This window comes from Bubalus kerabau, chromosome 7 (genome assembly GCF_029407905.1).
Source record: "Bubalus kerabau isolate K-KA32 ecotype Philippines breed swamp buffalo chromosome 7, PCC_UOA_SB_1v2, whole genome shotgun sequence".
Lineage (NCBI taxonomy): Eukaryota > Metazoa > Chordata > Mammalia > Artiodactyla > Bovidae > Bubalus > Bubalus kerabau.
Window position 1 is genome coordinate 75,229,245 of NC_073630.1, and position 12,708 is coordinate 75,241,952.

The following is a 12,708-nucleotide window of genomic DNA, read 5'->3' on the forward strand; positions in this document are numbered from 1 at the left end:
AACATTCTGAAACAATAAATATATGCTTTTGTTAGTATTGTCATTCTCCTTCTCTCTCTTTTAAAAATCTATTTCTCCCCTTATTTACTTCATTCCTGTTTATTTGAATTTTCCCTGTTGTTCTTTCCCCTCATTTTTTAGCTGAATGCTAAGCATATTTGTTTTTAAATTTTCTTCTGTCATGAAAAATATATATGAAGTTAAAGTTTCTTTCTAGCTACTGTTTTAGCTGTAGCATACAAACTTTGAGCTATAATATTTCTGTATCATTCTTTTAAACATAGAGCTATTTACCAATGCCATATATTTTCCAAGCAAATGGGATATTTAAGTTATACCTTTGTTAATAGTTCCTAACTTTATTGCATTATAATTGGAAAACATTTTAAATGGATCCTTTCTAACTTATGGAAACTTCCTTGTCTTCTAAGATACAGTCTACATTTTTAAATGCCCCAATTATATTCAAAAAAAATGTGTATACTATTTAGTACATGTTTTTAAAAATATTCCTAATAGCTCAAATTTATGAATTGTATTGTTAGGTCTTTGACATATCTACTTGTGTGCTATTTGCTTTAACTATCAGTTTTGAGAGAGGTATATTAAAATCTCCAACTACAAATGTTCATTTATCTATTTTTCCCTGAATTTCTATCAATTCTTAAATAAGTTTGGAGATTCTTCTGTTAATATGGGCTTCCCTGATAGCTCAGTTGGTAAAGAATCTATCTGCAATGCAGGATACCCTGGTTCGATTCCTGGGTTGGGAAGATCCCCTGGAGAAGGGAAAGGCTACCCATTCCAGTATTTTGACCTGGAGAATTCCATGGACTGTATAGTCCATGGGGTCACTTTCACTTTCACTTCTGTTAGTACATATTAATGATGGTTGTATCTTTTTGCTCTGTTGCTCTTTTATCAACATATGTTTATCTGTTAAAATGGTTCATGTACTTGAATTCTATTTTATCAGATGTTAAGACTGCCACTCCAATTTTTGTGCAGTTCATATTTACTTGGTGTGTCATTTTCCATTCTCAACCACTTTTTGTTTTCTACTTCAAGTGTGACTTTTACCTAGGCCATATTGCTTAATCTGTTTTTAACATCTGGTCTGATAATCTCTTTTAAGTGGTATATTTTAGCACATTCATATTTATTCTCATTATTCTATTATTAGGATTTATTTCTGCCATCTTCACCATTTACAGTATTTTTGGTTTCTTTTCATCTTTCCTTCTTTCATTTAATAAAAAAAATTATGAATTCAGAATGTTGCTAAAATCACAAAGCTCAATTACATTATTTCACTTTACCGTGATAATTTTAAAAAGGGTAAATTTCCACTAATTTGAGTAATGATAATTCTTTACCTCATTCCACAACTGTAACTCTTGTTCAGGCTGTAATCCTTGAGGCAATACTGGAGCACCTAAAAATAAAGTTATATTCACAAGTTAATGTTACAATATTTCTCCTAAAACTAAACATTATATATAATTCATTTTGGGATGATATTTCTCATTTTTCACTGTATATCATTATTCTCCTAGTTCAATTAGGTATCTCCAGATTTGACTTAGTATAAGGATTCCCTGGTGGTTCAGTTGGTAAAGATCCCCCTGCAATACAGGAGACTGGGGTTCAGTCCCTGGGTGGGGAAGATCCTCTGGAGAAGGAAATAGCAATCCACTCCAGTATTCTTGCTTGGGAAATCCCATGGACAGAAGAGCCTGGAGGGCTACAGTCCATGGGGTCCCAAAAGAGTTGGACATGACTTAGCGACTAAACTACCAGCAACCAAGAGGACATAATTATTAAACAAACTTTAATAACATTACAAAGACATTACTCTCAAGAGTGAAAGACTTATATGTCCACTCAAAACCTTGTACATGAACATGCATAGTAGCATTATTCATAATAGCCCCGAAGTGTAAACATTCCAAATATCCATCACCTAGTGAATTAACAAAATGTAGTACATCCATACAATGGAAAATTGTGGTCCATAAAAACTATTGACATATGCTGCAACAGAGATGAATCTCAAACAGATTGTGCTAAATCAAATAAGCAAATGCAAAAGATTATATTCATACATATAAATGTATGAATCCATTAATATGGAACATCCAGAGAAGGCAAATCTACAGTGCTAGATTACTGGCTGCTTAGGGCTGAGGATAGGAATGGGGACTGACTGCAAATGGACATAACAGATCTTTGGGGGGTGATGGAAAATTGTATTGTTGTGATAGCTGCACAACTCTTTCTTTTCTTTCTCTCTCTCTTCTTTTTGGTAGAGATGAATCAATACTTCATTTGTTAAGGAGAAGTAAAATTACTAAAAGTTTTGTAAAACAGAGCATAAAAAAGTAAGAAATCCATTCTACTTAATTCAGAATGCTTGAAGAGTCACTTATGCCACTATGTATGATAATGCAGGAAGAAAAATTTATTACAGACACATATTTTTTTTTAGTTTGGGTTTAGTGTTGTTGGGCCTACATATTATAAAGAATGATATTCAACCAATTGAAATAACATTTTTCAAGTAAGACAATGCCTCCAGGGTATTCCTAATGTGATCATGAAAGAGAACTTAGATGATGAAGTATCACATAAAATCCATGTAAATGCATGAATACAATGTTATAGCACAACTTTACGTTTATTTATATGTAAATCACTAGTACTTGCTATAACTAGTGGGGCTTCCCTGATAGCTCAGATGATAAAGAATCTGCCTGCAATGCAGAAGATCAGGGTTCAATCCCTGGGTCGGGAACGTCCCTTGGAAAAGGGAATGGCTACCCTCTCCAGTATTCTTGCCTGGAGAATTCCATGGACAGAGGAGCCTGGTGGGCTATAGTCCATGGGGCCACAAAGAGTCGGACACAATTGAGTGACTAACACTTTATTATAACTGAAGTTTGTACCTTTTGACCACCTTCATGAAAACTTATTTATACCATAAATCACAAATTAATTTAAAAGACAAAAACTCTCAAAATGTGTGAAACATATTTAATAAAAGGTGATGGCAGATATCCTTATAGGATAGAACTCTTTCAAATCAATAGAAAATAAGGAAACATGAATAGGCAAATGGCTGCCCAACTCTTTAAGTCCACTTAAAAGTCACTGAGTTACATAATTAAAACAGATAAATTTTATGGTACATAAACTGTATCTCAGTAAAGGTCTTTTAAAAAAAGAATTACTTGTTAAGGCCTTAATTATTGTTGAAATAAAATGTTAACTAGCTTATAGCCTCTAAAGTAATATTTTCTTCACAGGCTTAATTTTCTAATTTATGTTGTATAAATTACAAATATTAAATGTAATTATTGTTTATTATATATATATTAATTCTTACTAAAATTAAGAAAATACCCTTTGGTGAAAATGAAAGTGTTAGTCTCTCAGTCATGCCTGACTCTTTGCAACTCCATGGACTGTAGCCCACCAGGCTCCTCTGTCCATGGAATTCTCCAGGCAAGAATTCTGAAGTGCATTGTCATTCCCTTCTTCAGGGGATCCTCCCGATCCAGGGACAGAACCTGGGTCTCATGCATTGCATGTGGATTCTTTACCATTTGAGCCACCAGGGAATCCACAGGCACTATGTTGAGCATTAAAACGTGTCATGTCCTTAAACCTTTAAACTAACCTTTTAAGGTAGCTATTCTCCTTATTCCCATTTTAAGATGAGGAAACTGAAGGAAGGAAAGATTAAATAATTTGTCTCAGGTCACCAAAATACATACATAGCAGAAGCAGATTTCAAATCAGGTCTGCGTGCAGGCTCAGTCATGTCTGACTTTTCGTGACCCCATGGCCTATAGCCGCCAGGCTCCTCTGCACATGTGATTTCTCAGGCAAGAATACTGGAGTGAGTTGTAATTTCCTCCTCTAGAGGATCTTTCCAACCCAGGGATCCAACCTGGGTCTCCTCTGGCTCCTGCACTGGCAGGCAGATTCTTTACCACTTGAGCCACCTGGGAAGCCCTCAAACCAGGTATGACCGATCCCAAATCCTAACAGATTTTTCCCCCTAATATTCTACCACTTTTCAGTCAAGTCTTGCTTTGAGTTCACTCAAATTTATACTGTTATTGAAGCTAAGTTCTAATAAAAGTAACAGTATTTAACTACACTTTCTGTACCCAGCATTAGAAGTAACTTACATGGATCATGTAGTCCATAGTCGAGAGTTCATTTATTTGAATCCCCTTTATGGGACAGCTATTCTAGGTACACAAACAATCTTACACACTTCTCAATTATATATTTCTTGTCCTGGCCCAAAGGTATATCTCAAAGTCACTATTGTCTGGTGACTGTTACTCTAAGTTGATTCTGTTTTCAGAAACGGATAAAGCTGTGCTTCTCAAATTTTTATACAAAACATCTGGTGATCTGACTAAATGAGATTCTGATTCAGTGATTTGGGTACAGGTTCAAGAGTCTGCATTTCTAGCAAGCTTCCTGGTGATAAAATGATGCAGCTAGTCCATGGATAACAGAGAACAGCCAGAGGCAGTGAGCACTGCATTGCAGAAAGAAACACAGGATGCCTCTTATTTGACAGAACTAGGCAGCTCAAAGAAACGTTTCAGGTCTAAGGTTTTTAACAAGTCTGAATAATTCCAAAAGAGGGATATAAATATTCTCATGAAAAAAATCTAACAGGCCATCGAACTATTCCTTACAGCTTGAATGCATTACTAACCTATTGTTACTAAGCATACACAGCTTTGAAAAATAGGAAGGTAAAAGTAAGGGGGATAAAGGGAGAGAGCAGTATTTGATTGAAGAGAACCAGAGTCAAGTATGATGCAAGGAAATACACAAGGAATTTCACTTGTTGGATGCAATCGTCACCTGCCTGTGCTTTTGATTTCTCCACTCATCATACCAGGGTTAATCTCTTTTTGACAGGGCATTTCTGTTTAAAGAAGACAATTTCAAGTTCTTTCTTTGCTTGACTATCCTCCACCCTCCAGTAAAAGTGGAAGCACCCCCTCCCTACAGCCTTACCAAGACCTTCAAGACTTTGTCTCCTTCCATGTCCCCAAGCTGGCCCGGGTCACACCAAAACTGCCACTGTCTAACTTAGTCCCAAGTATTTATATAATAAAAAAGGGATACTTTGTGGCTCTTACACAAAACACATAAACACAGTCTCAGGGTAGAAAGGTTAGAGAAACCAGAATTTTGAAATGTTTACCTATAATTTGTAGAAAAGCATTAATATCCTATGACTGAATCCAAACATAAGAGGAAAAAATTTCCCCTTTGTCTATTTGTTAACTAAAGTTGTGCTTTTCCTCTCAACATACCCAGGATGTGGGCTTTACACTAGCAAATAGTAGTGCTAGATACCGTCCCAAATACTGTCAGGACAGTGCCACTCTCTTCTATATTCTAAAAACAGCAATGGATTTTTTTTTTTTTTTGCTTTTAATTTTTATTAAAAGTAGGGCTTTTATTAAGAGTAGAGCTTCCCAGGTGGCACAGTGGTAAAGAATCTGCCTGCCAATGTTGAGTTTGATCCCTGGGTCCAAAAGACCCCCTGGAGTAGGAAATGGCAACCCACTCTAGTTTTCTTGCCTGGAAAATTCCATAGACAGGAGCCTGATGGGCTACGGTCCATGGGGTCCATGGGGTCCATGGGGTCATCAAGAGTTGGACATAACTAAGTGCACAGGCACACACACAGTTGATTTACAATGTTGTGTTAACAACTGCACTATTTTTGATCAGTTTCAAGATATTTATACTTAACACTATCTCATAAAGGGAAATCTTTAGTTTTATACTGAACAATATAACTAATGCAAATAATATGGATCAACAGCTTGTGCATCTGTAAATACACCATGTGTAAGAGAAAGAAAAGCAGATCCTGCTATTCTAAAAGTAGTGTCCATTTTCTTTTCTCATTGCTAGTACTTAGCTAGTGTAGGATTTGGAAGTCATAAATCATTACTGCTGACTGAATTTCAAGAACTATTTCATGAGTAGGAAAAGACACTTCTTAATTCAGTCTTGGGCACTTCATCACTTCTTGTCAGAGGCCGTGTCAAAAGATAGTTTGTTGCAGATATCCAAAGGTACCTCTCTTTTAGGAAATTTCTGTCTTCATTTTAATGTTCTTTGAACGGTAAACTATTTCCAGCCACCAACTCTGTGGCTGGCCCTTTACTTTTTATTGCCATTGCAGCTCTGCTAACTCATTTTTGCTGAGGATGCTACACTTATTGACATGATTTTTCCCCCCTCTGGCTTTGTGGCATTTGCTTTGTTGTTTTTTGATACATCCACTCGCACCTTGCATAATGATTAACCTTGGTGGATTATCTCCCAGCTTGGCTTATGTATGTCAAGCTTCCCCTCCAGTGCTATTGTCAGGGCTCAGGAATATAGCAGATCACCAGGGCAGATCAGATGAGGGTAAATTCACCCTCTTCCCTTCTCATCACATTTTTAGAGAGATAAACTTAATTTTTTAGTATTAACAGCAGGTCTGAAGGGGAAAGAAGATACAAAAGGGTAGTCTAGGGGGATTTCTGTGTAGGGAAGGAGGTATCTCATCCCTTAACTTAAGAAACAGTGGGGATATTTACAAGATGATTGGTCAACCAGCAGATACCCTCTTTTGGAAATAACATCGAAGACTTTCTGTTTTTAGAAAATGGCTGCTGCTTTCTATAGTTTCTGCCCAGTCACCAGGAGCCTGAAAATTCCCCTGTATCCCCCTGCTAAAAGAAGTTCTCTCTCACTGATGCAAAATTCACTGCAAGCGTATAGTACTTAACATGCATGGAAAGTATATTTGCTTCACAGAGAAAAAAATTAAACTATGATTATCTGCTTTCTGAATAAGGTAGATAAAAGTGACCACCCTAATTTTACCAATAACAAATTTAAAACGGAAAAAGATTAACGTGACTTTGCAAAAGGCATGCTGTATCACTGCTGAATATGCGATGGAGAAGGTTTAGGTCTCCTAGCTTCTACTGCTTACATTTCACAACCAAATTACCCTGCTTTTCAAGCCGACGAGTCCCCACCTCTCTGAATCTCAAATGCCCCAAGGAAAGGGGGAAAACAATGAGAGGACAGCAATAAAAATAGCCCCATTAGGAAAAGAATTATGTGTCAGCTCCCCCACCTCTAATAGGGGGCTGGGCTACAGGTTAGGGAAGGTTCCCACACTAATGGCTTCAAGTCCTAACATTACAGACAATGATGAAACAGCCCTCCCTTACACCACTGAGAGGAGAGCAGAGGGAAACTAAGGGGACCCGTTGCAGATCTAGAAAATTCAAGATCTTAGTAGGGCTACCGCTGGCCTAGGATGGCCCTGGCTCAAAGCTGGCAGATGAGGGATGGTCCCCTCAGGCTACTTGGAAAGGTAACCTTAAGGGAACAGGGAAGTGATCTTTTCCACTGGAACTGGTTATATCTACTCTATCCCAAGTCCCAAGCTTCGGACACCTCTTCCAGACCTTGCTTTTGCTTTCCCCCCATCTTTCCTCTAAGCCACGGCTTCGCTGGTGGTTCAGATGGTGAAGAATTCTGCCTGCCAATGCAGCAGACCCTGGTTCAATCCCTGGGTCGGGAAGATCCCCTGGAGGAGAAAGTGGCAACCCACTCCAGTATTCTTGCCTAGAGAATTCGAAGGACAGAGGAGCCTGGTGGGCTACGGTCCGTGGGGTCTCAAAGAGTCGGACACGACCGAGCAACTAACACTTTCACTTCCTCTAAGCGAGGCACAGAAGTCCTTGTTACTATCAAATCATAGCTGCCTTCAGTGGCTTTAGCTGCAGCAGTGACGGAAAGGCGGGCTTGCACACTTGCTTCTCCAACTCTATATTCCTGATCCGGTGCGGAATAACCTATGAGGCACAGAGCCCACGCTCTCCCTTTCCATACTGCTAGAAAGGGGCCTGTTACTGCTCAGGGTTACCTGAACAGTCCGGGAGCTCACTCACCAAGAAAACTGAGCACTTGCCAAGTTGACCTCGCATCAGCAGGGGAAGTATCACACCCACTCTAGTTTTGCTTCATTGTCAACCCTCCAGTAATTGTAATCAAAGGAAAAGCATTTTAATTTTCACTATTTTAACTCCCGTTACCCATAAATCATGCGGGCTGGACATCCCGAGTCTGAGGGGGCTGCCCGGCTTGGGAGTTTCCCCCAGGCTCAGGTCCAGGCTCGAGCCGGGCCACAGACACGTGCGCCCTGGCTGCCCTGGGTTGGCGACCCGTGCGCCGCGGCACGAGGGGGTGGCAAATCCCACCAGCCAAGAGTAAAGACGAGAAAAGGAGATAAGAGATCGAGGAATGGAGCGGGGAGAAGAGGCACTGGACTGGACGCGGCGCGGGCGTCCCAGGGGGCGCGGGGTCCTCTTACCTCCGCAGGCGTCCGCGCAACAAGACAGCAGGAGCAGCAGCAGGAGCGGGGACCCAGCGGCCGCATGTCCCGCGGGCGGCTCGGGGCGACGGCTCGCGGCTCGCAGCATCCCGGGACCCTGCGCTGCACCTGCCGCGCGCTCAGAGCAGTGCTCCAGTTGAGCTTCTGCGGCCCCGGCTCGCTGTTCTCCCGGCTCCGCGTCCAGACCGACCGCCTCACGCGCTGCCAACTTTTAAATCTCGCGGACACGTGAGCCGAGGCGCCTAGGTCCCCGCGCGCGCGTCACCTCCCGCCCCCGGCCTTCTCGCGTCACTCCCATCCCGCCCCACCCCGCACCCCATGCACGAGTTTCTGACTCAGGGTACCACGCATCTTTCACCCTCCTCGCCCTAGGGTCTCTGGAATGGAGGATCATGGAATTAAAACGAAGCATGTCCGTTCCTTTCTTTGGAAGCCCTGAAGGGGAGCCGGAGGGAAATGCAAACCAGGCGGCCAGAAGAGGCTGGTATCCCGGCTTTTAAACTTGCTGGTGGCGATGCTCTGCCAAAGACGACCCCTCTGCACCCTCCCTGGAAAGCCTTCTCTGCCCCACCCGACTGTGCGGCACCTCTTGTCCAGAGCTCCAGGAGCCACCTCGGTGCAAGCACCTCTGTTCTGTTGCCCTGTTTATCCCCAGCTCCTTGTACACGCCCAGGGAATCTTAGAGCAGTACTGGCTAATGGTGGATAGTTAGTGTTAGTCGCCCGACTCTTTGCGACCTCATGGACTGCAGCCCACCAGTCTCCACTGTCCATGGAATTTTCCAGACAAGAATACTGGAGTGGGCTACCATTTCCTTCTCCAGGGGATCTTCCCAACTCAGGGATCGAAACTGGGCCTCCTGCACTGCAGACAGATTGTTTACCGACTGAGCCACCAGGGAAGGTGGTGCTGTGCTTAGTCGTTCAATCACGACTCTTTGCGACCCCATGGACTGTAGCTCGCCAGGCTCCTCTGTCCATGGGGATTCTCCAGGCAAGAATACTGGAGTGGGTTGCCATGCCTCCTCCAGGGGATCTTGCCAACCCAAGGATCGAACCCAGGTCTCCCACATTGCCGGCAGATTCTTTACCCTCTAAGGCACCAAGGATTAGAGATCAGATCAGATCAGTCATTCAGTCGTGTCCGACTCTTTGCGACCTCATGAATCGCAGCAGGCCAGGCCTCCCTGTCCCTCACCAACTCCCGGAGTTCACTCAGACTCACGTCCATCGAGTCAGTGATGCCACTTTCTGCCATAAGGGTGGTGTCATCCGCATATCTGAGGTTATTGATATTTCTCCTGGCACTCTTGATTCCAGCTTGTGTTTCTTCCAGTCCAGCATTTTTCATGATGTACTCTGCTTATAAGTTAAATAAACTCTGCTTATAAGTTAAATAAAATGACGAACTCCTTTTCCTATTTGGAACCAGTCTGTTGTTCCAGGTCCAGTTCTAACTGTTGCTTCCTGACCTGCATACAAATTTCTCAAGAGGCAGGTCAGGCGGTCTGGTATTCCCATCTCTTTCAGAATTTCCCACAGTTTATTGTGATCCACACAGTCAAAGGCTTTGGCATAGTCAATAAAGCAGAAATAGATGTTTTCTGGAACTCTCTTGCTTTTTCTATGATCCAGCGGATGTTGGCAATTTGATCTCTGGTTCCTCTGCCTTTTCTAAAACCAGCTTGAACATCAGGAAGTTCACAGTTCACATATTGCTGAAGCCTGGCTTGGAGAATTTTGAGCATTACTTTACTAGCGTGTGAGATGAGTGCAATTGTGTGGTAGTTTGAGCATTCTTTGGCATTGCCTTTCTTTGGGATTGGAATGAAAACTGACCTTTTCCAGTCCTGTGGCCACTGCTGAGTTTTCCAAATTTGCTGGCATATTGAGTGCAGCACTTTCACAGCATCATCTTTCAGGATTTGGAATAGCTCAACTGGAATTCCATCACCTCCACTAGCTTTGTTCATAGTGATGCTTTCTAAGGCCCACTTGACTTCACATTCCAGGCTGTCTGACCCTAGGTCAGTGATCACACCATTGTGATTATCTGGGTCGTGAAGATCTTTTTTGTACAGTTCTTCTGTGAATTCTTGCCATCTCTTCTTAATATCTTCTGCTTCTGTTAGGTCCATACCATTTGGTCTGAGATCTTTTAGGGGAAAGCAGTTGTCTGTTAAAGACAGTTAAAAAAAAAAAGGACTGCTGAGACTTGACCACATAGACCTTTCTAACAGTTCTGGAAGGTCTCTGACTCTCCCGTGGAATTGCCAGCCTTAAGGTAATACCTCCCTTTCTGTGCATTTCTCCTGCTGTCACTTCCTAGCAGTTGCAGTCTGATTTCTAGAGTGACCTGACTTCTACTATCCCTCTCCATAGTTTCCTTCCTAGGGGGAAATATCCATGAATCAGCCTTCTCCAGCACACTAGCTGATGTGGTTTTAATTTCCTCTTCCAGAAACAAGGAAGAGGGATCTTATTTGACCTCCTTTTGAAAGGAACTCTGAGGGAAGGGTAGAAAAGGAAATACAATAACATTTCTTAAGGAACATCTTTATATCAGGCACCTTCCCATGCTATGCATTTAATATTCATGGCATCTCGGGGATGTGAAAGTACTTTATTATGATTCTCATTTGATGAGCTTAGAGATATTAAACAATCCACCCAAGGATATCAGGCTTCCCTTGTGGCTCAGCTGGTAAAGAATCCGCCTGCAATGTGGGAGAGCTGGATTCGATCCCTGGGTTGGGAAAATCCCCTGGAGAGGGGAAAGGCTACCCACTCCAGTATTCTGGCCTGGAGAATTCCATGAACTGTATAGTCCATGGGGTCACAAAGAGTTGGACATGACCGAGCAACTTAAAAAAATTATATATATATATATATATATATATATATATATATATATAAAGATATCAGCATGTGAGGGAGCCACTGTCATTCTACCCTGTAAAGATGCTTCTCCCCTAAATCAGGGATTTTAATGTATCAGACATGCATTGTACAGTCCACTACAGGCAAGGCATGTCCTTAAGGATACATTTACTAGTCTTCCTAAAGGAAATTACAGTTTGATAAAGGACCCGAAATCCATACTCAAATAGCTGTATTACAAGGCCACTGGGATAGTGCTCTGTCATAAATACAGAGAGGCAAGAGAGTAACCCTGATAGAGTGAAAAAGTAATGCCTACACTTTAAAGTTCTTTATATCCAAGAAACACGTGAGCAAGGCCAGATTATATAGAGTCTGGTCCAGGTTCAAAGATGGATGAGAATAGATTTAAGATTGCATGTGCTTTTTATTTATTCCCAAAGTAGTGAAAAAGCATTAAGAGTGCAGAGGATGTAAATGAAGTAAGGATGTGGGTGGATGGAGGGGGCTGTGGTTTCCCACTGCCTTCCTTGTATCTCCTGGAAGCACACTGAAACATCACTAGTCTTGGCCGCCTTTGGGGGTGAGATGTCAATGAAAACAGAGAAGCCTGAAATAGTGGGCTTGATGTTTTTCAATACTTCTAGAGGTCAGGAAAAGAAATGACTCATGTATGACAAGTTTTTTCTGCGTGAATCAGGCTGCTCTGGATGTTCTGGTACACGGCCCTTGGTACATGTATGCAAGAGTTTTCTGAATTATATAGCTAGCAATAGTGTTATTAGGTCATAGGTCCAGTTAAACTATGGATTGTTTTCCAATGCATTGTACCAATTTATACATCAACAGAGGACACGATGGTTGGATGGCATCACTGACCCAATGGACATGAGTTGGAGCAAGCTCCGTGAGATGGTGAAGGACAGGGAAGCCTGGTGTGCTGCAGTCGATGGGGTCACAAAGAGTCGGACACGACTGAGCAACTGAACAAGAACAACACCCCACCAGCAGTGCATGAAGCTTCCATTGCTGCACATTCTTGTAAAAACCTTTGCCATACGGGTGGGGGTGGCATCTCATTGTGGATTTAATTTGCAATTCCCACTACGAATGAGGTTGAATATCTTTTCACAAAGGTATTGGCCATCATTGTTTTCTCTTCAGTGAAATGTCCTTTATCTCTTTTCCATTCTTCCCCTTTGGGTTGTTAGGTTTTTCTTACCCATTATAGAAATGCTTTATGCATCTGGAGCATTTGTTGGTTAATTGTGTGGCAACTCTTTCCTCCCTACTTATGACTTTTCCTTTACTCAGTATATATGAGTTGTTATTTTTGAAGAAATGCTTTTTAAAAGTCTTGTAGTCAAATGAACATGC

The 12,708-nt window shown here is 41.7% G+C and overlaps 1 protein-coding gene across 7 annotated transcripts in view; it reads right to left on the minus strand.

Annotated features, from left to right (window-relative positions):
• Positions 1–12,708, minus strand: part of PDCL2 (phosducin like 2) — a 150,180-nt gene that overhangs the window by 62,987 nt on the left and 74,485 nt on the right. For 5 of the 7 annotated variants that reach the window (XM_055588616.1, XM_055588614.1, XM_055588615.1 and 2 more), the window contains one exon: positions 1,377–1,435. In XM_055588616.1, coding sequence (XP_055444591.1) covers positions 1,377–1,435 — 59 coding nt within the window. Of the gene's footprint in view, positions 1–1,376; positions 1,436–8,431; positions 8,610–12,708 lie in introns of those variants that run through there. The other 2 variants (XM_055588613.1, XM_055588622.1) reach the window with 1 other exon arrangement.